Consider the following 26451-nt stretch of genomic DNA (forward strand, 5'->3'; position numbering starts at 1 on the left):
TTTGAATAAGTGTGATTGATTGAGCTATGGAAAGAAATGAGAAAGTGAAATTGTGAGTTGATAGGTGAATTGAAAATCGAGATATGAGATTTGAAGATATGAACCCAAAGTTCATGATGTGATTAAGAATAAATTTTTGTTATATGATATTAATGAGTACAAATTGTAATAGAATTGATATTGAATATAGTGATAAATTGAATGAATTGTACATGAATTGAAATGAGCTATTGGAATGAGATGTGAAAAATCCAATGGAATTGAGATAGTGAAATAAGGTATGAATACAATTAAATACAAGATTTGAAATATTGTTTATTGTTATTAATTATCAAGTTGATTTAAAGTATGAGATAATTAATGAATAATTGTAGACATAAATTAAATTTATATAATTTATCGATTAATGTTATTAATTTGAATTATGGTAATACCACTGAGTATACCTATACTCAGCGTACGGTTGTTTCTGTGCACAGGTTAGTAGAAAGTCAGTGTCCGGTCCAGCATCCAGAGCAATCCCCACCTCAGAGAAATTTTAGTGATGTACCTTTGTTTTGATAATGTGGCATGTACCTAGGTGATGTATAGGTTAAGTATAAGAGTTTTGTTATTACGGTTGTAGAATGATGTTTAAATTGGTTATAAGTATGAATTGGAACTAAAATGACATAATTTATATAAATATGAAATGAAAATGATTAAAGTATGCTATGTCTGTTATTTATTTGTGAATTAGTTATAAGTTATCCGATATGTCTGGTAATGCTCCATAACCCTGTTTCGGTGACAGTTTAGGGTTAGAGGGTGTTACAAGTTTATTTGATTCATCTTCCACTTTTAATTTTTTTTGTTTATTTATTTATTGTTTTGAATATTTACTTTTTGTTCTTAAATATCTTGTTTTAGTTATTTTTTATTTCGTTTTTTTCTAAATGTATTTGATATTTTCCTTTCAAGTCAGATCCAAATGAATTGAACAACTTGAATATGATCCTCTTTCGCTTTCATCCTTTATCATAAACAATTTGTTACTTTCTTCCTATCTAGAGATATTAGACAAGGGAATCCTTTATTCCCTTACCTGTTCTTGTTGTCATTAATGATTGTCTAGGCTTGTAAACAAATCTATTGAGTCTGGTAGTCTTAGAGGTCTTAAGTTAGGAAAGGAAAGTCATATTCTTTCACATTTGCTTTTTGATGACAACTCATTGTTCTTATTAAAGTTGATGCAATAAATTGTAAAGAGATGAAGAAAATTTTGCAGGTTTTATTGCAAAGCTTCAAGACAAGAAGTTAACTTTCAAAAGTCCAGTGCCATCTTTAGTTCCAATACCACTGATGCGATAAGAAAGAAAGTGGCTGATGGATTGCAGGCTAAAGTTATAACAAATCTTGGATCTTATCTTGGGATTTCATCTCTCTGGGGCAAGATAAAATGCAAAGCTATGGAGTTTTTAAAGGAGAGGTTCAAGGGGAAATTACAAGTCTGGTAGCAACAATTGTTGTCTCAAAGTGGAAAGAAAGTCTTGATCAAGGCAAATGCCAGTGATGTTCTAATATATGTTATGCAATGCTTTAAGGTTCCAAAAAAAGTGTGCAATGGGATTAATGACGAGATTGAAAAATTTTGGAAGGGACAATGTCAAGAAGAAAAGAAAATACATTGGCTTAATTGGTTGGAGTTAACTGTGAGAAAAGGAAAAGAAGGTATAGGCTTCAGAGATTTCAATCTATTGAACAAGTCTCTGCTCGCTAAACAATGCTAGAGGCTTCTCCAACAACCTAATTTGTACTAGGTAAAGATCTTTAAGGGTAGGTACTTTACTAATGGTTCTTTTATGGAAGCTCGAAAGAGATCTAGAACTTCATGGGTTTGGAATAACCTGCTTGAGGGTAAAGATTTTCTCAAGGAAAATATTATTTGGCATGATTTTAATGGGAATGAGGTGAACATTTGGAGAGATTTCCTCAAGGAATCGAGGTCATTGAGTTTAGGGATATTTCTGGGCTTAATCATCCAAGTAAAGTCTGTGAAATTATTGCTAGAGCTATTAAGGAGATTCATGTAATACCTTTTACTCGACCCGATTGCCGGGTTCGAGCAATAGGATGCCACATTCGTTGCCGGAGTAACTACGAATAATTTCACAGTAAAACCATCATTTCACATAATCTATCATGCAATCAATAACAATACAACATTGAATATCTTGAACATTCTTTTCCAGGTCTTATATGGGCATAGGAATGCTTTAAAGTTAACCCGAGATCGAATAGGGACCTTTTTGCAACATTCTTAAAATTTCAAATCAAATATATATCATAAATAAATTCTAAAATATTCAACCATGTCATAAGCACTCAAATACAATGATACACAAATAAATCCAAACCTTGATCGAGCTTACGAAAGCTCTCTTGGTGATCTAAGCACGAATTATGACCAAATTGTAAAATTTTAAAAGTTGGGCTTGACGTCATGACGTTGCCAAATAATTTGTCACGTCACGACATCAAGCCATACGACATTGCGATGTCACAAACTATTGAACGATGTTGCAACGATGGATATTCCACGTCATGATGAGAACCTTATTTTTGGTAAATTTTGACAAATTGATATATATTTCGTGTCAAACCAAACCAATAGTTCGTTTGGTGCATAAATGAACACTTAAACCTACACAAAGCCAATCTAAAAAATATACCAAGGCAGCCATTTAACCATTCGCAAGATCATCCAAGTCATTACACATCAATTAGACACTTTGTAAAACCATAACAACCTATGAAATCATCAACTATTCAAACATTTGATACCCCTCAATTGCATCATCTAACTCAACCATTTCATTCTCAATTCGGTTATTCATATATTTCAAATATAGCTAAACATGTTACCAATATGCACATTTATATGCATAACCTATAACCATTCATTTTCAAACTTTGTTTAAGGTATAAAATCAAGCATATTCAAGGATCAAATTCAAGAACATTCAAAATAAGCACATACACAACACAACTCCTATATACACGCCATATAATTGTGTTCGGATCGTTTAAAAATCTACTGAATCAAAAATTGGATAGTGTGAGCTCCGATACAATTCGATCCGATCCGATTGACGCATTCCGCAAAATGACCACTACAGAAACAAAAAATGAAATAGAGTAAGCATATCAAATGCTTAGTAATCTCATAATAAATTAACTTAACTTACCTTGTCATTATAACAATTTAAGTAATTGAAACACAAAGGCACAATATGGCATATCATTGGCATCCTTATTTATATATTCATAAACCATTCCATAAGACAACCTATACGTTAGTACTTCACATAACAAGATCATGAGATTTAAATTCATATATATGTACAACCAAATTACTTTACGTCATACTATTCAACTTTGTTCGATACTAAAACACATCAATGAAATTCACATTCAATCATTTCATTACCGTATAATTTTCGTTTTCTTTTTCGGAGAACTATAGCGATTTAAATTCGGATACACGAGACTAATTTATTTCCACAAATTGTAGAGTTGGTTTACTTATACACGAGACTAATTTATTTGATGCTGCTCACTCAAGCTGTCAAGAATTCACAACATGTGCTGAATCTCAACCATCGATAGGAATAATTTGATTTACTCACACATGTTGTGATATTTGGGTAGCTCACACAAGCTATAGGTCAGGTTTACTTTTGCAAACTTTATTTGATGCTGCTTACTTAAGTTGTCGAGAATTCACAACACATCCTCGATCTTAGTCATCGATAAAGAAACCCCTGACCAGCACTCGATTTCTTTTTAAACCTTAATTGCATTCCATTCATATCTTAATCGTTTACTAAGTTCACATGGGCACTGTTATCATTTCTATATCATTTCAAACCTTGAAACTATATAACCACTTTTCACATTTCGAATTACAATCCATATACATTCTTAACCCTGTAACATCATCATATACATACTACTCAATTATATATCAATTTCAAATTTAATCATTATCATGTATTTATTCATAATAGTCATTTATTTCATGTTTATGATTTAGTCCCTTTGATGTTAAAAAACATTATTCACCTAACATTTCGAACTAATAGGTAAAACAATATAATACAAACATAACATGAACTAATAAAGTAAGTCCCATATGAACTTACCTGACAAGAACAACAACAAATGAAACATCGAGGACTAATCTACAATTTTGCCTTTTCTTCAATTATCTTTCGATTGATTCAAATCCCGACCTATAATAATTAATTTCAATTTATCAATTCTAAATATCTTTTAATAGCCTATTATAAACATGTATCAATTCAATTTTATTTTTTGGATGTCCCCTAAAGTATTGCATTTTATTCAATTTATCCCCTAAAACCAAAATAGCTATATCTTTCACATTTAAGCTTTGTTTTTCAATCCGATTTCGATTTCATCATTCTATAACCCTAAATTATCTATAATTACATAAAATTCATATAAATTTTGAAATATTTACACTTTAGTCCTTAAGTTCAAAACTAACAATTTTCACTTTACAAATTAGTCCTTTTTCATATCTAAGCTTAAAATCTAACAATTTAGCACCAAAAGTTTCAATATTCAACAATGACAACTTTTATAAATTTTAACAGTTTTACAATATTTTACCCGAGCTAGCTAAATCAAGCTCTTGAACCTTAAAAATATAAAAATTTCAAGAAAATGACTAAATTAGACTAACCAATTGGAGATGGTAAGCTTGAAACCCTTAGGCCAATACTTTGGTTCCTTTAGCTAATGCAAACGGTGGAGGAGAAAGAAAGATAAAACTGGCTTTTGTTTTCATATTTTAAACATATAATATTTATTTAATTAAAACAATTTTTTAATATAAAAGAAAAGAAACATCTACCAACCGTCCCATATATTTAAAAATGACCTATTTTCCATTTAAAATCTTGTTAAATTATCACTTAAGCCTTTTAACAAATCAAAAATTTAGCAATTAATTTTTTTTCACTTTTACGATTTAATCTTTATATCTTAATTAGTCACTAATTCGATAAAATTACTTATTCAAAATTCAATTCATCTATATAATAATTTCAAAAATATTTAATAAAAATATTAAATTTTGAATAAGTAATTTTGAATGGAAAATAAGCCATTTAAAAATGTATCAACAATTTTATATGACATAATTTAAAGTGACTTTTTAAAGAACTGAATATTGCAAAAATAGATTTTTAAAAATATTAGTTTTGAGATTTTCGAAAATTTTATAGAAGATTTATTGTTTACTCTCTCTCTCTTTTCTAGTTTTACTTTTTTTTTAGTTTTTACTTTTAAAAGTTATGTGGCAACGTTTCACTTTTTGTTAAAAATTTCATTTTAAATTAAATCACATAAGATTTGACATATCATTTAATGATTAAATTGAATATTTTAATAATAGAATGACATAATTAATATAACTTCAATCATTTGAGATGTAATGAGAATATTTTCATGTTTATGAACCAATTTAAAATGATGGCTATAGTTTGATGATGATTGGTGCATACAAAAATAATTGACATTTTTTTTCTCCTCAATAGAACTCATATTATTACTGAATAAAAGAAACATATATCATCTCTAGTACCAGACATAACCAACACAAAAAATAAGAATCTTTTAGAGAAGTGTTATAGATTATCTCTAAGATTTCGATTAAGAAAATACACTCAATGGGGCGTTGGTAATTCATCTCAACTCAGAATAGGAACCAGAGAAGATGGGATGAATCCACCCAGTTAGAAAGGCACATATCCTCCTCCTGAATTGAGATGCAACCTTCCTGAATTGAGATGCAACCTAATCTGCAACTCTGTTGGCTTCTCTTCATAAACAAAACGTGTACTATCAAGCCTTTGTATCATACCCAACATATTCTTTACAATTGGACAAATACACCAATAACCCTATCCTTTAATAATAATGATCTCTTTGTACAAAACTTTAGAGTTCATCTCAACTTTTGTATTTCTGAATCCCTTGTTGTCAGCAAGTAACAAACCTTTATGCATAGCAAGAGCCTCAACTTCAAGGGTAGAGCTAGCTAAGAAACTTCTTCCCTTCTCAGCAACTAAAGCACCCATAGAATCTCTAAATGATCACCCCAATTCCAACTTCCTTCGATAATAAATTGAAGGCACCATCACAATTAACAATCCAATAACCAACTGTAGGCGAAATCCATCTTACTTGCTTACATTGATCCTTCCTTCCTCTAAAAGATTCTTATTTTTTGTGTTGGTTATGTTTAGTACTAGAGATGATATCAGTTTTTTTATTATTTAGTAATAATATGAGTGTTGTTGAGGCGAAAAAAAAAAGCCAATTATTTTTATATGAACCAATCATCATCAAACTATGTGTCATTTAATGGTTATATTAACTAATTTAATAATGATAGAATTTTGATAGTTTGGGATGTAATTAGATCGTTTAGAAGTTCAAAAACCAATTTCAAACAAGATTTTTAAGGATGTTTGGTGTAATTAACTCTTAAATTAATATTTTAAATAGACATTTTTTTTTCAAAACTCATTTTTCAAGTTTAATATTTTCATTTAAACCCTTCTAAATATTATGTTAATTTTCAAGTTTAAGTGAATAGCTTAATTCTCAAATAAGTTTAGTTCAAGTATGTATAAAAAAATTATCTCATATGTAATTTATGGAAATTTTTTAGACTTTATAAACAAATTAAAAATATGACATATGTCTTATTATATTTTTTAACTTTTTTTATTATATTTATAAAACACATTTCATATATTTAATTTGTTTGTGAAACATGTTTATAAAAAAAAAACTTCACAAACCGTATATTTATGTTTTTTACTAAGGACAACATTTGTTTTAAAGGTATATAGACACATTCAATATATATATATTATTCACATTTGTTTTAAACATTTTGAAATATGATAATAATGTATTGAATAACTTTAAACCAATAAAAAAATGATATAATAAATCTAAACCTATTTATGGGTTAAACTACTCACCCAAATCCGAAAAAAATTAGACTCGTCTGACGCATAAAAGCTAAATTTGTTGTAATAAATAATATTATAATATAAACATACTAAAAATGTTTGATTGCCTGTTTATAAAATTTTAATAAATATTTACAAATATGCATGAGTTTGGGTAAGATTTTCGTGCTTAAAATATATTAATATCGTGCTTAAGTCTGACCCGAATCTAATCCTATTTAACCCGTGAACACCTCTAAACAAATTTAACTGAATTCAAATTACTATATATTTTATTAGAAAAATTAATTTAACTTAATTATAAATTGCATCTTAAATTAATATTTAATAACATTAAATACTGTCATTAAGGATAGCTAAAGACAATTTTATAGTATAAAACTATTTTTAGTAAATTCTAAATGTATTTATTGTTTTTCTTAGAATTAAAGCATCTTTCATATTTTTTAATGAAAATTAATTTTTTTATATTTATAATTATCTTTATTTCCAAAGTTTTAACTTAAAATATTTCTTTAAAAATGTAACATGTTTTATCGCCATAATTTGGATTTGAATCTCCCCATTATTATTTTCTTAAGCAATCATTGCATTATTGCGTAAATGTTATGATAGAAAAAAAATACTTTATGCAATTAAATTATTTGATTACGAAATTAGAGCAATCAATAGAGATCTTTGTGGCTTAATTTCGGAAAAGAAAATATATGTACAAACTTATTATTGTTAGCGTGTCCAGTCGTTTTACTATTTAAATAAGGTTATATATATTGATTGAGTTTTAGTTTAATTAATTGTAGAAAAGTGCATTGAAATGCATTATCTTCCTATTAATGGGTTAAAGAAGAGCTATTAATAGTTCTAAGCATTATGTCAAAAAAAAATATTATCAGAACCTATAATAAAATTTTAAAAAGAATGTTATATATAATTAAATAATAGAAATATCCTACCCAAAATCCACTTTATGGAAAAATCTATATTATACATTATACCTTGCAAATGGAGAATATGGCCGTAAAGCGCATGCATTGCAAAAAAAAGAAAGAAAGAAAAAGTAGAGGTAGTGAGATATCCAATCCAATGTATCATAATCATAATCATCGTAGCCCATAATCTAATTTAGATTATCATCATCTTCAATCATTGGTTACACTAACTCCATCTTTTAATTTAAATAAACTTGTTTGTACCTTCATATTATTTCGACTATCACAATTAATTATACATTATATACGCAGGTCACTAGTAAAAAATAGACACATGTTTTACGTATGTACGTAAATTATATGTATTTTATAAAAAAAAAAGTAAGACGTAACATTTCCAACTTCTCTTTATTTATTCATATTAAAAATTCTATTACATGTATATCTGTATGGATGTGTGTTTAAAAATAACATTTAATAAATAATGAAATATGTAGTTTGAAACTAATTAATTATAATAACACATAAAATATGTATAAGATAAAAATAAAAAATAGATTAAATTGTGAGTAAAATGAAATTTAAACACATAAATAAATCAAATTAACAATATTAAATGCACTACAATTGTTTGTCACGATGTTGCCATCAATCGTTCAATTAACAACATTAGTAAGAACGTATAAAATAAATTAAAATGAAGCTTGGGTTGGGTGATAAATTTGAAGTTTTACTAATTTATTTGACATGGGTTCAAATCCCATCATATATATATGTATATGTATGTTTTTTTTATTGATTCTTGTTAAAATGAAAAGACTAAAATACTCTCGAATAATATAAATTATCTTAATTACAGGACATTTTTATAATTTTCCTAACCGAATTGGTACTCGGTTGACTCATAACAGCAGCTCAATCAGGGGTTTTATTAATAGTATAAATATACAACTGGTAAAGATAATAAATCGTACATATAAAATGTACAAAAAAAACATTAAAAATATAATTTTGGTTGAGTGACAAATTTAAAGTTTTACTCATCAAATTGGCGTGGGTTCTAATTCTACCATATACATATTTTTTTTTTTATTTTTTTTAAATGAGAAGATTAAAATACCATTGAATAATAATTTATTTTAATTATAGAAAGACATTTCCATAATTTCTTAACTGAATTGATATTCGATTAACCTGTGATACTCAGAAATTTTATTAATAAGGTATTATTCTTCGAATCTTTATTAAGTTAAGAATTGAAGTGTGCTGTAGAATCTAAATTATGATTCTAGCTCCTCTTATATGCTTAAACTTATCTTTTCTTTCATCAATGATATATTTATTTTAGGTTTAATATTTGATGAATTGTGAATGTAGAATTTTATACCTAAGTAATGAATTAATATAATTATATATTTTTAAAAAAAATTAACAACTGATTATAAGTACAATAGTGGAATGGTTATAATGTTTAGATATTTTATTTTAATTATTTTATTTAAATATTTTATATAAAAATAATAAAAATCGAAAATATTATTGCATTAATATCTATTACTTTATTAAAAATGGATTTTTAAGTAATTTTATTAATCGAATTGCTATTGAGTTGACTTATAACATATTGACATCAATTCTATCAAACACATTATATATAGTATAAATAAAATTAAGTAAACTTAAGTTTAAAATTTTTTATGATGTATCATCATTGTGTTTTGATGATGTATAAATTATACATTACTAGGACACTAAATATAAATCATTTAATAATCACAAGAGTTAAGTGAGATGACAAGGGTCTTTCCTACCTTAATTTGTAATTGAGGGTTCAATCCTCGTTCTGGGTATGAAACAGTTTCAAAACTCGTGGCCAGCATTTACTCATTAATGGGTTTATAGAATGTGGAAGATTAATCATTGAGCTCGCTCCAATAAACACTTTGAGAAATAAAAAAAAATATAAATCATTTAATTTAATATATATCCTTACTTAATTATTTGATCATGCCCTAAAATAACATTTGGTAATAAGCAATATCCACTACGTTCTCAATTTTTGCATTTTAGTGTAGGACGAAAACATTGACTGTTGAATAATATATATGTACGATATTCAGACGAATAATTTAGAAATGAATAGCTATGAATATGATACAATGCATTTTCGACCGACATAAACCATTAACAATATTAAAAGACAGGCCACTCCTTTTATTTCTTTTCTATCCATTTATTTATGGATAAACATAAACATGTCACCAGCCAAGAATAAACCTTTTCTTTTAATTCTCAATTTTAAGGTATAATGTGGATAATTATGTGGTAATTTATTTTTAATAATTTTTATGTTAATTTTACAATTTATATTTAAGCTTGTAAATTGTCTCTTTTTCTTCTTTCAAAGTAATGGAGTAAGACATTGATTTCTCAAAAGGCTCAATTTTTTTATTGCATGATAGTCTTCCTTGAAAAACATTGGCGTACGTGTAAAAGAGGTGCTCTACCAACTGAGTTATAGCTTTGTATTTGTGATACATATTTTATCATATTATGTAGATAATTCATTGTCAAGATGAATATTATATGATCTAACATCATAATCATACCCTTTTGGTTGGTATGTTGTTTTCAAAATATAATGCGAATAATTATATGATGATTGTGTAGTTTTTAATTTCACAAGTTCAACAAACCATCCAATGTAATTAATTTTCTTTACAACATTAGATGTCTTTATAATTGATGTTTGGGTAAACTATTAAAATAGTCACTTTTGTTTGCCTCAAGTTACATTTTAGTCACTAAACCGTTAATTGTCGTTAATAGTGTAACGATAAGCTGATGTGGCACATTAAATCATCATTTCAAACGAAAATTTTAGGTTAAATTATACAATTGATCCCTATATTTTTTTATTTTGAGCAATTTAATTCTTTTATTTTATGTTCTTTTAACTTTCTTTCTTTTTTCCTTTATTTTCCATTCTCTTCTGCTTTTCCCTTTGTTTTCCTCCCTTCTCCATTTCTTTTAATGTAGTTTTTTTAAGTAATCAAAGATATTTAGCTTTAACAAATAAAGAAATAAAAAGAAAAAATTAAATTGTTCAAAAAAATAAAAGTACAGGGACTAATTTTAACAAATGGAAAATATAGAAAAACTATGTTGAAAGAAATGGAGAAGGGAGGAAAATAGAGGGAGAAGCAGAAGAGTATAGAAAAAAAAAGAAAAAAAAAGTTAAAAACATAAAAGAAAAAATTAAATTGCTCAAAACAAAAAAAATATAGGAGCCGATTGTATAATTTAACCTAAAATTTTCATTTGAAATAATGATTTAACGTGTCACATCAGCTTACCGTTATACTATTAACGAAAATTAGCGGTTCAATAACTAAAATGTTACAACACAATAATATGTAAGTGACTAAAACGTAACATTTTAAACATAAATGACTAAAATATACCTTGAGACAAACAAAATTAACTATTTTGATAGTTTATCTTAATGTTTTAATTTGAATTTGATAGTTCAAAAGATAGAAATTTGTTTACATTTGTAAAGTAAAAAGAATGTATAGAAGATGCTATCATTTTGGAAGATATTTTCATTATATGCCATTAAATTATGACTTTGTCTAAGCAAAAATATATCTCATGGTGTTGGTGGAAACAAAAGATAATAAATATATTTATTAAATTTTTATATAAGAATTAAATCAATTTTTGGTTGAAATTGTAAAATTAAATATTTAAAATTTATTATGTTACGGGTTTAAATTTTAGTATTGATGAGTTTTTATTAATTTTATATAAATAAACATAAAAAATAAAAAATACTTTCATAATAATATAATTTTCTATACAAAATAATATTTTAATAATTTTCTAACTATATTGATACATGATTAATTGTCGACACTAAGTCAATTAATTAAATGCTCATGTCTCAAAGCGACACTATGGAAATATCAGAGGATATCCAAATGGTGTTCAAAAAATTGTGGTCTTTATCTATACCTGCTAAGATCAAAATTACGATGTGGCGAGCTCTAAGAAGATTTTTGCCAACAGGCCAAGTACTGTTTAATCGAAGGATTAGAAACTCTGCAATTTGTTCTCGATGCAATCTGGGTTCAGAATCTTTGCTACATGTGGTCGCAGATTGTAATAATGTAAAAGAAATTTGGGATGGAATAGGCATTTCCTGGGATAGTAATTTGAATTTGGAGATTTTTTGGCATTGGTTTATTCACCTGGTTCAACATAAGGCAGAGAGGATATGGGAGAAGGTGGTCATAGCAATTTGGGCAATATGGTGGGCTCGTAACAAACAAGTGATGGAAGGTATCTCAACAACAAGGCAGAGTACAATAGCAAAAATTCTAAGCATGGTTGAAGAATTGAAAGTGTTGAATGAGAAATTACCTGTAATAAAGGCAGTGGGTTCAGACTGTTGGAGACCACCTCAAGAGCCATGGGTTAAACTGAACTTTGATGCAGCCTACAAAACCCAAACAAACAAATCATGTTCAGGTTTTATTATTAGAGATGGGAGAGGAAAGGTAATGGGAAGTGGAGTTACTCATCATGACAATGTCTTAGATGCATTCATGGCAGAAGCTGTTGCTTGCTTTCAAGGGCTTCTTTTTGCCAAAGAGACGGGGTTTACCACAGTGGAAGTTGAAGGAGATTCGAGAACGGTAATTGAGAAAATTAACCAGGAAGGGTTTGGTTGAGCAAACTTGGATTCTGTCATCTTAGATATCAAATCGATGGGGCGATTTTTTCATCAACTTAGCTTTAAACATGTAAGAAGGGAAGCTAATCGGGTGGCACACTTTATTGCAAGGGAGGGGAGTTGCAGATCGGAAAATACCTTTTGGATGGAGGATTCCCCGTCAGCAGTAAGGGACATGGTGGTTGCAGAAGAGATGAGAGAGGCTTCCCAAACGGATGACTGATTTGGATGGGTTCATTCGGACTGGCCTGATTCTTACATTGTAGGCTATGATTCAGTTCAACGAAAAAGATTCAAGGATGTTCTGAAGTTTTTCTACCGGGTTTCCTGTTTTTTAGTTTTTGTTGATTTCAGATGGTTTTGTTTTTGATTAAAGCTGCACTCTGATTTTGGTTTTGGTTTATGGAAATCACGGTTTTACCTTTCAAAAAAAAATTAAATGCTTAATACAAGTATAGACGCATAGTATACTCTCTAACTTGCATCATATTATATGGAGTCATATATAAAGATGGGCGAATCTAGAGGAGCCGGCAGGGGCTTGCCCCTAAAATAGAACATTTTTTTTAGTCTTTTAAAATTTTTAAAATTTTAAAATAATAAAAATAAAATTATATTTTAATCCTCTTAAAAATAATATAATTTTAATTTAATTATTTAAAATTATATTTTTATAATCGCAAAAATTACAATTTAATTTTGAACTCTCTAAAAATATTTTCTAACTTCACTCATGAAAAATAATTGGAAAGAATCTGTTTAACCAACCCTATTGATTATTGAGTTGACAAGTGTTTGTTTATAGTTTATAAAAGAAAAAAAAAAGTTAACAAGTGTTTATTGGATGATCAGTTGACATCACATTACAAGTTATATATGTATATGACAGTTTGTGATAATTTGCTAATCTGGTTTTGACAAGTGCTATTTGTCGTAGCCGCAACAATGAAACTTTAGCATTTATATATATGTATATATATATACACATACATTTCATTTGTTATAGGGAGACAGAGATGCGAGTATTTGATTTCAGTACACAGTTTCTTGAGCAGTGGTTTAATTTCATATTATTATTATAAGTACAGTGTCAAGGTGATCCCTTGGTAGCCTTAGCCCCCAGTATTACCCCTCTCTCTTTTGCCTTTTTTTTTTAAACATTATTCCTCACTCAAAATGCTCTTTGCCTATGCTTCTTTTTCTTCAATCTTCCTTACCTTTTCTCACTTTGTTTATTTGCAGGCCTCTCTCTCCCTTTCCTGGAACTAGGGTTTCATCTTTTCTATGGTTCCATAGTCCTTTTTCTTTTTCATTGGGACAAAGTGACGAACAAGGCAAAAGGACAGAGATTTCTTGAAAGAACCCTAATCATATAAATAGGTAACTTCAGCTACAAAACACCCTAATTTAGCTTAATGCTTTTTATATTTATACAGATTCTTCTTCTGGTTTTTCTCCCTTTCCTTTTGTTTCATTTGAAGATATTTACTTGTGTCATGCTTGCTTATTATATGGTGATGATTAAGCTATTTCCCACAAAGAATTTGAAAACTAAGTTTATGTGTGTATATATGTTTCTTTCACATGAAAAAAACGATCTATCATATTATTGGAAATTTGGAATATTGGGAAATTTTGTGGTCCTCATGGGATATGGGATGAAAGGGTTTTGTTTCAATTTTTGCAACATGTTTGACCAAATTCAAGAAAGAACCATAGAATCTGTGCATGTTAATGTAATGATGCATGTTTTTTGTTTTCTTGGTTTATTTTTTGACTTTTTCTTGGGGGTCTACAATTTTTAAGAAGAAAATGTTTCTGACAGTGTGGTATTTAAATTCAATAAAAGCTGCTTGGCAGGTGAGAAAAATCAAAAGTTGTTTGAAAAGAAAATGGAAGAGAGCCAGAAAGGGTTTTTCTTAAGCAATTTCTTGTACTTAACCTACTTGTTAGAAGGCCCCCCCCTTTTTTTCCAGTTTAAAAATATGAAAAGATAATATGTGAGAACATAAGTTGATAAAAAGAAGAGATAGAATTATGGTTGAAACAGACAAATTATAATGCTTTGATTTATGCTTTGCAAATCGCAGGCAGAGAAAAATGGCTTCTTCCAGCCATTCATCAAATTTTCCATGTGCTGCCTGCAAGTTCTTGAGGAGAAAATGCATGCCAGATTGTGTTTTTGCACCCTATTTTCCACCTGAAGAACCCCAGAAATTTATCAATGTTCACAAAATATTTGGTGCAAGCAATGTTAGCAAACTGATCAATGAAGTAGCACCCCATCAAAGAGAAGATGCAGTGAACTCCCTTGCATATGAAGCTGAAGCAAGGTTGAAAGATCCTGTTTATGGCTGTGTTGGAGCCATTTCCATTCTCCAAAGACAAGTTTTGAGACTCCAAAGGGAATTGGATGCCATACATGCTGATTTAATCCGATATGCCACCGCCACCTGCAACTGCAATGAAATGCCACCGCCAATGGGAAGAACTTGTTTTCATCATAATACTTCTGGTAATATTTACTACCCTAATCCTCACTGGAATGAACCTTATGAAGGCAATGGAAGATCAGATGGTGGAAGCCTTTGATGGTTGAATTGAAGTGTCTTGTAATTAAATAAAGCAAAAACTATGCTAGCTTTAGGGTTTTCTATTTATGGAATCTCATAGGTGATAATTGTGATATTATGGTATCTTCATGATCTCCATATATATATATGTCATTTCATGCACTGTTTTTGCTATATTTATTCAATGATTCTATACCTGAAGTTATGATGCGAGAAGGTTTTGAAGCTAGCATTATAAGGTTCATTTTTCATTATTTTGGTTGAGTTTAAGCAGTCCGGATATAGAAAGCCAAACCCAGATTAATGTAAAAATTTCCCATATTATTTGTTGCTGACAATAGTTTTATAAGGCACTGATCATTTCATGTTCAGTACTCTACTCTTGAAGCTACCACCAACCTTCCATAGTTTATATGTGGGCGTGCAGCTTATATAAAGTAAGGGGTTCTTAATCATCTGTATTGGTTTTAATTTATAATTAAATGATAGAGATGCAATCATTTTGATGCTCTAACATCATGTTTGCATTATTACCACCTTCCAAACTTTTCTGATGATCATTACAATTTAATCTTTGATCTACTTTCTGAATTTTCTCCTCTTCTTTCCTTTCCTTGACAGTATACAGCAACACAAACCTAATTTCAACTGTGCTGTGATTATATACATGATTTTGAGGTGATAAAACACTATAGATGTATATATTATATATAATCTTCAGCAAAAAACTAAAGTGATTTTTCTTTTATTTTCCCAAGTGAAACTTCATAAGATTATCTATCTATTTACTTGTTTTCAAATAATTTTGCACGTCTACTACTGAGTCATCAGCAAGGCATCTGGATTTATATAAACTTCTTGGTAGTAGGTAATATGCGAAATGAAAAAAAAATGCTTACAAATCATTTAATATTTAATATTTTAAATCTGTTGGTTGATATTTTATTTTTTTATTTAATAATAAAATATTGAATTAAGATAAATAGGTAGTTAGCTTCGTTGAAAATATTAAGTAATATTTGATAATTAACCTAATATTTATTTTTTATCAAATAACAAAATTATATTTAAAACTTAATTTTTACTAATGTATCAAACAATTTTACAGTATAAATTCAATAAAAAAATTAACATTTAATTTTTCAATAACATAATATAAATACAATTTCAGAACATGATTCATCAAAGTACAGACAAAGTAACAATGTAAATATCTTGATATGTATACTATTATTTAAATTAATGTCACTTATCAATAAATTTTAATTTAGTTGTAAAATTATTAATTATTTTTATTTTTATTTTTATTTTTTTATATTAATTGTATTATTTCAATCAAGATTATATTTAATTTATATATTTTTTAAATAAATTTGTTACAACAATGCACCATACTAATATATAATATTGTTCAACCTAACATGATTATAAATAAACAAACAAACAAAAACTAGGGTGCATGAAAGGAATCAGAACCATTATAAAAATATAAAAGGTACGTATTGCTTGGTTTTCTCAGTATAGATAGGAGTAGTAGGGCTAAGTAAAAAAACAAAAAAAAGTTGATGGATAAGGACTTTATATTTTTATAGTAATAAAAATGTAATTTTATTATTTTAATAGTTTATATATTTTTTTATAATTTTTAAAAGATTGAATCAAATTTTTATCATTTGGGGGTTAAAGTGTAATTTTATTATTACTAATTTAAAATTTTATATATTATAAAAATATCTAAATAGAATTTTTTTTAATTTGGAAGGCTCCAAACCCTGCCATCTCTTCCTGGCTTCGCCACTGAGTAGTAGTACAAAAAAATACTTGAAAATTAACTTCAACGTTGCATATAAACTTGGGTTGACACTTGTAAGTGAAACCAATATGAACTAACTTAGTGTTCATGTTTATTAAAATTTTTAAATTTATATTCATATTTGCTGGTTTTAAATTGGGATAATATAATTTTTAGTCTCTGAATTTCGTAATTAAGTCTAATGTGGTATATGTATTTTTTTAATTTACTTTGGTACTTGAATTTGATAATTTGATTCATTTTAGTCATTGAAACTTGAAAAAATATAAAAGTTTGATGATGTAACACTTTCAGATTGTGCACATTATCACTCAAAAAATTTAAAAAATTATATAAATTTTCAGGTGATAATATAGTACAATACTAAAGTGTTACATACAATGTTCTAATAACCAAACTAGTGGTTGAACCGATTAGACTTCTGATTTTCTACTCAAACGATTTGATCGATTCAACTGTTGGACCAAAAATAATTAAATAAATAACTAAAAATTCATAAAAAAATTTAAATTATTAAAACGATTCAATCTATTCAACTACCGATTTTTGTACTTTTTCAATTTTTACAAGTTTCAAGTCGTTTCTGATTCAATCGATTCAACCCCTTTATTTGGAACAATATACCAGTCAATTCTTAGTCCAATTGGTCCATCTAATTTAGTCATGTTCTAAGAATATTAGTCACATCATTAAATCTTTGACAAAATCTAAATCTATAAATCAAAATAAATCTAATTGTCAAATTCAAATAACAAAATAAAAAAATTTAAATATCAAAATAGACCTAGTTGCGAGTTGAAGGTGAAAAATTATATTATCCATTTCAAATTATACGCCAGAAGAATCAACCAGTAGGCCATCAATTCGTGTACCTCTCTTGGGCCACTAACAATTCTAAATCTGCCAAATTCATGGACCTATTAGCCCAAAAAACCTGCCAGATATTGTATGTATGGTTCTTCACATCTAGTAGGAGCCTAGGAGGGCTTCCCCGCAATGCAAAGCAGGTCTCTTTTCAGCAACGTACCCTTCATATCAAATTCTGATTTCGGGTTGATTGTGCTCTTTGCTGCTTTGGGTAAGAGTTTCTAGTTTCCCGCTAACTTTGATGGCTTGAATTTGAGCAAATTTTCAGGTTTCCTACTAAAATTAGTGATATTTGTAATGATGCGTAGTCTTCAATTTGGTTTCTTCATGGTTCAGCAGTGAGCTTAAGGGGTCATTATAGCACTTTTTGTTTTGTTTATTTGCTGCTGAAGATACCTTGCTCTTTCTCTATCTTTTTCTTCTTCATGACTCGAGCTTCGCTCAGTGCCTTAAACCAGAGCCTAGTAAACTCAGCCAATTTCTATGGGAACTTCATAACAAAATTACCCTTTTCTTCATCCTCAGCTTCTTCACTTCAAACCATTGAAAACTCTCAGTGTAAACCGCTCTTAAATCCACTTTACAATCTTCTTCCTGAAACCCGAAACCCTAATAAAATAATAGACCTCATTTCATCCTCTCTCAAACAAAACAATTCTCAATTAACCCTTCTCCAAAATCACATAAAACCCCTTATTCCTCATTTGGGCTGTCATGAAATCACAAGGGTATTATTAAGATTCCAGTCTGACTGTTCTTCAGCTTTAACCTTCTTCAACTGGGTGAAAAACGATCTGGGTATTAAACTTTCTTCACATAACTACTGTTACATTGTTCATATATTGGCTTGGTCTAAAAATTTCTCTTTGGCAATGAACTTGTTATGTGAATTGATTGATTTTGTTAAAGACTGTTCAAATTGTGAAGATCTTTTTGAAAGTTTGGTGAGCTGTAGTAAAGATTGTAACTTTGATCCTGTTGTTTTTGATATGCTTATTAAGGGTTATGTGAGAAAGGGTATGGTTAAAGAAGCGATTAGAACCTTTACGAACGTTTTGGAAGTCGGCTATTTGCCCTCTGTGATCACTTGCAATTGTCTTTTGAATGGATTGTTGAGGTTGAATTTTATTGATCAGTGTTGGTTAGTGTATGAAGAGATGGGGAGAGTCGGGATTCGACCAAATTCGTACACTTTTAATATATTGACTAATGTTTTTTGCAAAGATGGGAATGTTGATAAGGTTAATGAGTTCTTGGAGAGGATGGAAGAAGAAGGGTTTGATCCTGATTTGGTGACCTATAATACACTGATTAGTAGCTATTGTAGGAAAGAGAGACTCAATGATGCATTCTATTTGTATCGGATTATGTATCGGAGAGGTGTTGTGCCAGATTTGGTTTCATATACCGCACTGATGAACGGTCTTTGTAAAGAAGGGAGGGTGAGAGAGGCACATCAGTTATTCCATAGAATGGTTCATCGAGGATTGAATCCGGACATTGTGTCGTATAATACTCTTATTTCTGGTTATTGCAAGGAGGGGAGGATGCAAGAGTCGAAATATTTGGTGCATGAGATGATAGGAAATGGGATTTCCCCTGATAGTTTTACTTGTCGAGTTCTCGTGGAAGGATATGGAAAACAGGGAAGGTTGGTTTCAGCTTTGAATTTGGTTGTAGAGCTAAGGAGATTTGGGGTTTCCATATCATCCAGCATTTATGATTTTTTGATTGTTTCTTTATGTCGTGAGGATCGACCATTCGCTGCAAAGAATATCCTTGGGAGAATCTCTCAGGATGGTTATGTACCCAAACCAGATATCTATAACGAATTGATCGAAACGTTCTGCAGATGCAATAATGTGGCCGATGCATTGCTCGTAAAAGCTGAGATGGTTCGTAAGAGAATAAAAGTCAATCTTGTTGCATACAGAGCTCTTATATGCTCATCATGTAGAATAGGTAAAACTCACGAAGCAGAATCCTTGATGGAAGAAATGCTTAAATCTGATATCCTTCCGGATCCACACATATGCAGGGTGCTTATCCAGTGCTACTGCGACCAAATGGATATTGATAAAGCAGAGTTAATATTGAGCTTCTTTGCCAAGAAATTCCGGATTTTTGATACCGAAAGCTACAATGTTCTTGTGAGTACATATACAGAGAGTGGTGATATGGAGAAGTTAATGGAGCTTCAAGATAGAATGATGAAACTAGGGTTTGCACCTAATAGCTTGACATGCAAATATGTAATCCATGGTTTATTGAAAGCCAAGAGATTGTATAAGCAGAAGTTGCTTGGTTCTTAGCTGCAATAACCAGCCGGTTGCTTATAATTTCAATGTACAAATATTTCATTTCATCCTCAATCTTTTTACCTTTTAGAAAAGAGTTATTGAATAATAAATTTAAATTTAAAAAAATCATTAGTGAATCAAGTTGGTCTTCTTCAAGAGCTAACTCATACAAGTCTGTTGGTCTTCTTCAAGAACTAACTCATACAAGTCTATTGAGATGGATAAATAATTCGACCCTTAAATATATAGGTTTTTTAACTGAGGAAATATTGCATGGTTATATACCTAATTTCCTATCTTAAAATGAGCCCAAACTCCCAACTACAATGGGAATCAGTTCCCAATCATTTTTCATGTAATAAAATCTTAATGTATTGTTCTTTTTTCCTATTCTTTTAATCCTTTTGGTCCTACAAAATTAATCTCAAAAGACAACACAATTTGCTACTCAAGTGAAACTGTTAAACCTTGGTGGCAACTAGACTTCAACAAATTGAATACTTTACCTTACTGTAAAAAACCAGAAACAGCCCCCTATATTTAACATGCTTTGCCTTTAGGTGACTACTCTTTCACTCTAGGTGTTGGAGATGGACTATGCTCTGAAACTTCAGCTAAATACTTATGCTCCACAAAACTCTTTACATCAGAATTCTTAGATTCCCCATCATCTGACGCAACTTCTTGGGAGATGCTGCGTGCTAATTTTTCTTCTAGATGTTGGAGATGGACTATGCTCTGAAACTTCAGCTAAATACTTATGCTTTACAAAACTCTTTACATCAGAATTCTTAGATTCCCCATCGTCTGACGCAACTTCTTGGGAGATGCTGCATGCTAATTTTTCTTCTGTCTGGTTATCATCAGCTTCCAAAGGCTCCTTTGGTGCGGAAGAAGTTTCTTTGCTAATCGGATCATTGATTGAATTGCTAGATATCAACCATGAAAACTGCAAATTGTGACCCTGCCAGCATTTACTATTTGCATATGCCTTTTCTGCCGAGCGGCATGTGCTGTAAGTTATATGAGCTGAGCAATCATTCAGTGTCTCAGATACCATAACATCATCTTCATTTTCCACATCTTCCAGCTCCACAGAGAAAAGATCACCATATTGTGAGAAGTGCTTCAAAACATTGACCTAATAATTGTTTCATTGACGACAATGAAAAACAGAAGAGCCAATCGAGTTTTATGCCATTAAGCGAAGAACTTTGGAATAATTTACAAATAACTAGACATACTAATAAGTTATGCTACTATATGACTAATCATTTTTCTTTTCAAGTACTTGAGCCTAACACCTATATCCAACACATACACACATAGGTATAGGGATATGATCTGCCTATGTTTTTCCGAATACATGAAAAACTTGGAGAAATTGAATATATCCATGCCGGACACATGCATCCCTAACATCTGAGCACAAGAGACATAGATTTTTTGCAAAATGTGCTTATTTCATCTTTTCATTTTCAATATATAAAAGATGATGAATCATTGTAAATTTCATCCTCACAAAAGATGGAGCCAGAAAACAATATCCTCAGACGAGGAAAAGGAGAGAGCAACTCACATGTGCAAAATCAGGAGGCAATGGTGAAATAACTCTAAAAGCAGTAGGTCTGTTATCCAATTTGTATTTATTCAACACGAATGGATGGATGCCTACTGGTGCTGATTGACAAGACTGCCGCTTTGATTTAGGACTGTGGGACAGAATATTCTCTGTTGATTTGTCCGTATCTGTCACCCCCATTGTGCATGGTGTTGCAGCAGAAGCACAAGGTCCAGAGGATCTTGGAGTTGAAGCGTTTGCAGGATCAGCCGCAATGTCCACCTTTTGCCTCTTGGCAGCTTGTTCAGTATCACCTTTGACACCACTAGACTGCAAAAGGTGGAAATAAACAAATGTTCAACCTGCCTTAATATGGGATCATATCCCACATTTATAGTTTAAAAAACCTAATGTTCTATTTCAACATTCTCTCTCAACTTGAATCAGCATGTACATGCAGTCGAGCTATTGGAAAAAAAAAGGCATGCATGTTTGACAATGCCCATTTGGCAACCGCCAATAGCATTCTGATTGATTTCAAAAATACCATGAACATGAAACTTCTGAACCTGATTTCTACACATAAGATTCTTGAGATGTAAAATTACTCAAAATACTGCATATTTAGGAATATAGTATATAAAAGTAAACTAAGTTCCCAGTACTTGTTTCTCAAGTTTGTCCAACTGGCGCTGGAAGTCCTTCCGCTTCTGTTCCAGCAGTTCCTGCTTCTTGCGTAGTTCCTCTTTCATCTGCTCCAAAGTCTCTAATTTTTTCCGCGGTGCAGGAGGAATCATGAGACCATTCATGCTATGAAGCTTGGGGGAATTCAGAGAAGGCAGATCAACACCATGGATAACATTGCTCTTCTGGGGAATAGGTTGAAAATTATCTTTTCCTCTATTAGCAGCAGGCTGAGCTGGAATAACAGAAGCTGTTAGACCACGTGAAGTTACTGACACACCACTGCCACTGTTTATGCCACCATCAGGTACTCTATCCCGATTTGTGCACCAGAGCTTAATAAAGCGGTTACCCATTACAGCATCGGGTGCCTTCAGAGAAGCTTCTGCCTCTTCCCTCCTTGAAAACTGTACAAAGGCCCGTTCACTATTTAGTGGAATATAAATGTCAATAACCTCTCCAAACTTACGAAAATGAGAAAGAAGGGCCTCTCTTTTGTTGCTTTTCTGGGGAATCCCATTGACAAACAGTGTACGCAGTGCCTTTTGAGTTGGTTTTCTGTTATTACATAAACTATCAGGCTGTGACTTCAATGATGAATCCACAACTTTGGATCCATCATCCTCACTGCTGATCCACTTCAAATGACTCAAAGTAACTTGAGAGGTAGGAAAGGCTTGTTGTTCTACCTTGGTTTCATTCTCAAGACAGTCCAAGGGTGTGAGGTCAATTTTATCTTTTGTATTTATTCTACTTCTTGAGCTACCACTTCTACCCCAAACAGAAAAATTTGTGCCCTCTGACCCAGTGCTTTTAATTGGCAATATATCATGAGTACTATCACATAACCTACCATGATGATGATCAGAGATATCATCATTTAGCAAGGATTCTGCTTCATCAATCGTGGGTGAATGTAGTCCTGAGAGTGCAGCTGATGCTTCCAGGCCATTGTTATTCCACAAGGGTTGATCAGGATCATACAAATCAGCACCACTTGCACTGGTAGAACAAGTATCATTCATACCTAAGTCTTCCTCAGTCATTCCAGGCTTGCAGCTTTTGCTGTGTAGATCCTTGCTGTTCATCAAAGTGGTTGAAGGAGGAACACCTGAAGGTAGTGCTCCAGGTCCAGCAGGTGTTGGCAATAATTTTGCAGTTGGAACTGCAACAGGAAGGTTAAACTGTGACAGACTCTGCAAATCAGAAAAGTTACTGTTATGTAGAACAAATGGTGAATGCTAGCTGTTTAAGAATCAAAGCCAAGGAAGGAACTTCCCTACTTGGATTTCAGAATGGTGTATATATTATGAATAAGATGATAAGTTAAATGACACCATTAATTGCAAAAGAACCCACTCCACCAGTCAATATAGAATATGGAGCAAATACCAATGATGTTAGAGAAGTACAACTGCAGAGATCCCTATTAATGTGGTACACTTAATCAATGCTTAACGCATATAATTGATCTATAAGCATGAAGTTTCTTGGCATAACACCGCCATATTCTTCAGGGGGCTTCCCTTGAAGAAGATATTTAAAGACCAATGGCAAGGAAGCTAATCTAGCAGAAAGAGTAGAAGCAGATGATGTATGCAGCATGCATGTTATTTTCGTTGGTTAAGGAATTGTTGAAAATTAAATAGAAGATAAGAAAAAGTAGAAGGGAAAATACGTATGACAGCAAATACAGTTACTAGGTGTTATGCAAAAATATTAGAAAGTAACATGAGAATATTTTGCAGAATTAGAATATTTAGACTAAAACATAACAACAAAGCACAAGGTTAAACCCTGCCTCTGGTGGCACTGCAGCAATGTAATGCCAACAAAAGCAATTAGAAGGTGTTAAAAAAGGAACAAAACAATCAAAAACATTTTCAACACATTGTTCACCCTATGGTTTTTGTTGACAACCAGAGATGATAAAGTGGAGGAATATGGCAACCTACCAGGCTGGTCATCAGTGAAACTAAATTGCCACATGACAGTTTTTTAGCAATTTGGTGAAGGCTCACTTTATAAGCGATCACATTATCAAAATGCATACCTGAACATCTTCAACAACAATACGATTGATACCATGCTCCATTGGGCACATATCTCCTCTTAGACAAAATCCACGCTCCTCAGTCTCAACAACATTGGCGAGGAATGCACCTATTCAACGAAGAATTCGTCAGTGGCCTGAGAATCCCTTGTAAACCAAGAGGATGGAGTGTATCTAGGCTACCATTAGGTATTCCCGGCATAAGCCCAAAGGTGCTCCATGATGGGCTTTGTGCAATTGAAACATTTTGTAATCCCCTTCTTGCGAAGAGACCTGGAGCAACAGAACCTGGCTGAACCATTTGAGAAGCAATATCAACAAAGTTGAACCTAGAATCATGTTGATTCCAAGAAGCGTTATCCCTTCCTCTTCCCCTACCAGGACCAGAATCTCTGTTGAATATTTGGTTTGACCTAATTCTCTGGTTCAGATCCAAATTTCCTCGAGGAAGTGATGCAAATCCAGGGTGTTTTCTATCAAACTTAGATGTCAAGTCATTTTCTGAAGGCAAACCATTAGAATTTTTCCAGGCTTCACCTGCTAGAGATACATTTTCTCTGACTGGATGTCCATTTTCAAAAGGTTTCTTGTGCTTTCCGTATGGTCTTGTAAATAGTGGGTCCATAGAATCTCTCTCTAATGATTGAGGGTGTCTGTCTCGCCTGCGATGCTTATGGTTGCGATCATCATCATCCTCATCACTGACCTCTTTCTCCTCTGGATCACTGATGCAATCAGGAAGAGAACCACCACCAAGTTTAGGTGATGAAACTTTCAGCTCCGTTGGATCCTTTTGAAATAAATAATAAATCTGTGTTCTTTTAGAGCATGCAAAGCTCTAAACTCTAACCTGATGCAGTAGTCAAACAACTTGAGAAGCAATTTGAACAAAAACCTAGGAACTGGGAAAGAGTTAAGGTAGGTAAAACAACAAAAAACAGTATTGAAGAAAGCAATTCATACAAAATGCAAATTAAATTTGCAGATGTTAAGGACATTTACATGAATGGATCTATAGCATCACAGACAACAGAACATAATCTATTACAACCATTAGAACGGTAGTAACCAGCTTAAGAGCTCATGTATATAACCCAACATGCATTACACCAATACTGGTTCAACAAGCAGACATCAATATGCTACAGAAGTTGAATCCATAAACAATCTCTTTCAACTTATCAATCTATAGCTTTGATTGAACTGTGTTTGTTCCTTAAGAAGATTAATCTGTTTTTAAGTTTTAACACAAATTCTGATGCACTTACATTAAAAACCACATGTCCAAACGAAATTCATATAACTCAAGAACCAAGAAACAAAGAATCAATTTGAGCAGCAAGGCCAATAAGATAGCTTCTATAGAGGCTGACTGCATTTCTAATGCCTCTTAATGAGGTTCCTGATATTGCAATAACTCCATTTTCCAGCCCAAGTATCAACTAAGAAATATTACATTCAGTGCAAAGAAACTGCCATAGGACCATATCCAATACTAGAAGCTAGTTTTCAATTTCAAACCCAAATGTTTTGGAACTCAAAAAGAACGGAGATATACCTGTATCACCATAGTTGGACACTGGCAAGTTGGTATGTCTGACATCTAACAGTACTTTTTAGTCTCCATCAAAAGCGTGTCATTACTGACTTCGGAGATGAACCTCTTTGTGTAATATTTTCAAAAAAATATGATTCATATGAAGTATAAACTCCAAGAAAACCTTATGCTCACTAAAACCAACTCATTCAAATGCCCAGAACTCATGCTAACATGAATACCAAAGAACATCCTCAATAAACCAAATACCTTTACCAAAAAAAAATCTATTTGAAGATATGTGGTTTTAAGCTCCCTAAAGAAGACCTCTATGGTCAACA

At 31.1% G+C, this 26451-nt stretch overlaps 4 protein-coding genes across 5 annotated transcripts; 3 read left to right on the forward strand and 1 right to left on the reverse strand.

Moving 5' to 3' along the window:
• Positions 1–11943: 11943 nt before the first annotated feature.
• LOC107910863 (uncharacterized) lies at positions 11944–12720 on the forward strand. The gene has a single exon (XM_016838788.1). The coding sequence runs from the start codon at positions 11944–11946 to the stop codon at positions 12718–12720; it is 777 nt and encodes a 258-aa protein (XP_016694277.1).
• Positions 12721–13749: 1029 nt separating this feature from the next.
• LOC107911227 (LOB domain-containing protein 25) lies at positions 13750–15503 on the forward strand. Its single transcript, XM_016839102.2, has 2 exons — positions 13750–14102; positions 14813–15503. The coding sequence occupies exon 2, from the start codon at positions 14823–14825 to the stop codon at positions 15312–15314; it is 492 nt and encodes a 163-aa protein (XP_016694591.1). The 5' UTR covers positions 13750–14102; positions 14813–14822; the 3' UTR covers positions 15315–15503.
• Positions 15504–18086: 2583 nt separating this feature from the next.
• On the forward strand, positions 18087–20340 carry LOC107911775 (pentatricopeptide repeat-containing protein At5g40400). Of its 2 annotated transcripts, XM_016839699.2 has the most exons (2): positions 18095–19937; positions 20014–20087. In XM_016839699.2, the coding sequence occupies exons 1-2, from the start codon at positions 18401–18403 to the stop codon at positions 20064–20066; spliced, it is 1590 nt and encodes a 529-aa protein (XP_016695188.2). In that variant the 5' UTR covers positions 18095–18400; the 3' UTR covers positions 20067–20087. The 2 variants fall into 2 exon arrangements, with proteins under 2 accessions (XP_016695187.2, XP_016695188.2); XM_016839698.2 differs by having other exon boundaries at positions 18087–20340.
• A 161-nt stretch (positions 20341–20501) lies between these two features.
• LOC107911774 (zinc finger CCCH domain-containing protein 41) lies at positions 20502–25897 on the reverse strand. Its single transcript, XM_016839697.2, has 5 exons — positions 24757–25897; positions 24574–24683; positions 22502–23716; positions 21855–22166; positions 20502–21416 (listed from the first exon to the last, which is right to left on the reverse strand). Exons 1-5 carry the CDS (start codon positions 25196–25198, stop codon positions 20943–20945), a joined length of 2553 nt encoding a protein of 850 aa, XP_016695186.1. The 5' UTR covers positions 25199–25897; the 3' UTR covers positions 20502–20942.
• Between the last annotated feature and the right edge of the window lie 554 nt (positions 25898–26451).

Source organism: Gossypium hirsutum, chromosome D11, assembly GCF_007990345.1.
Source record: "Gossypium hirsutum isolate 1008001.06 chromosome D11, Gossypium_hirsutum_v2.1, whole genome shotgun sequence".
NCBI lineage: Eukaryota > Viridiplantae > Streptophyta > Magnoliopsida > Malvales > Malvaceae > Gossypium > Gossypium hirsutum.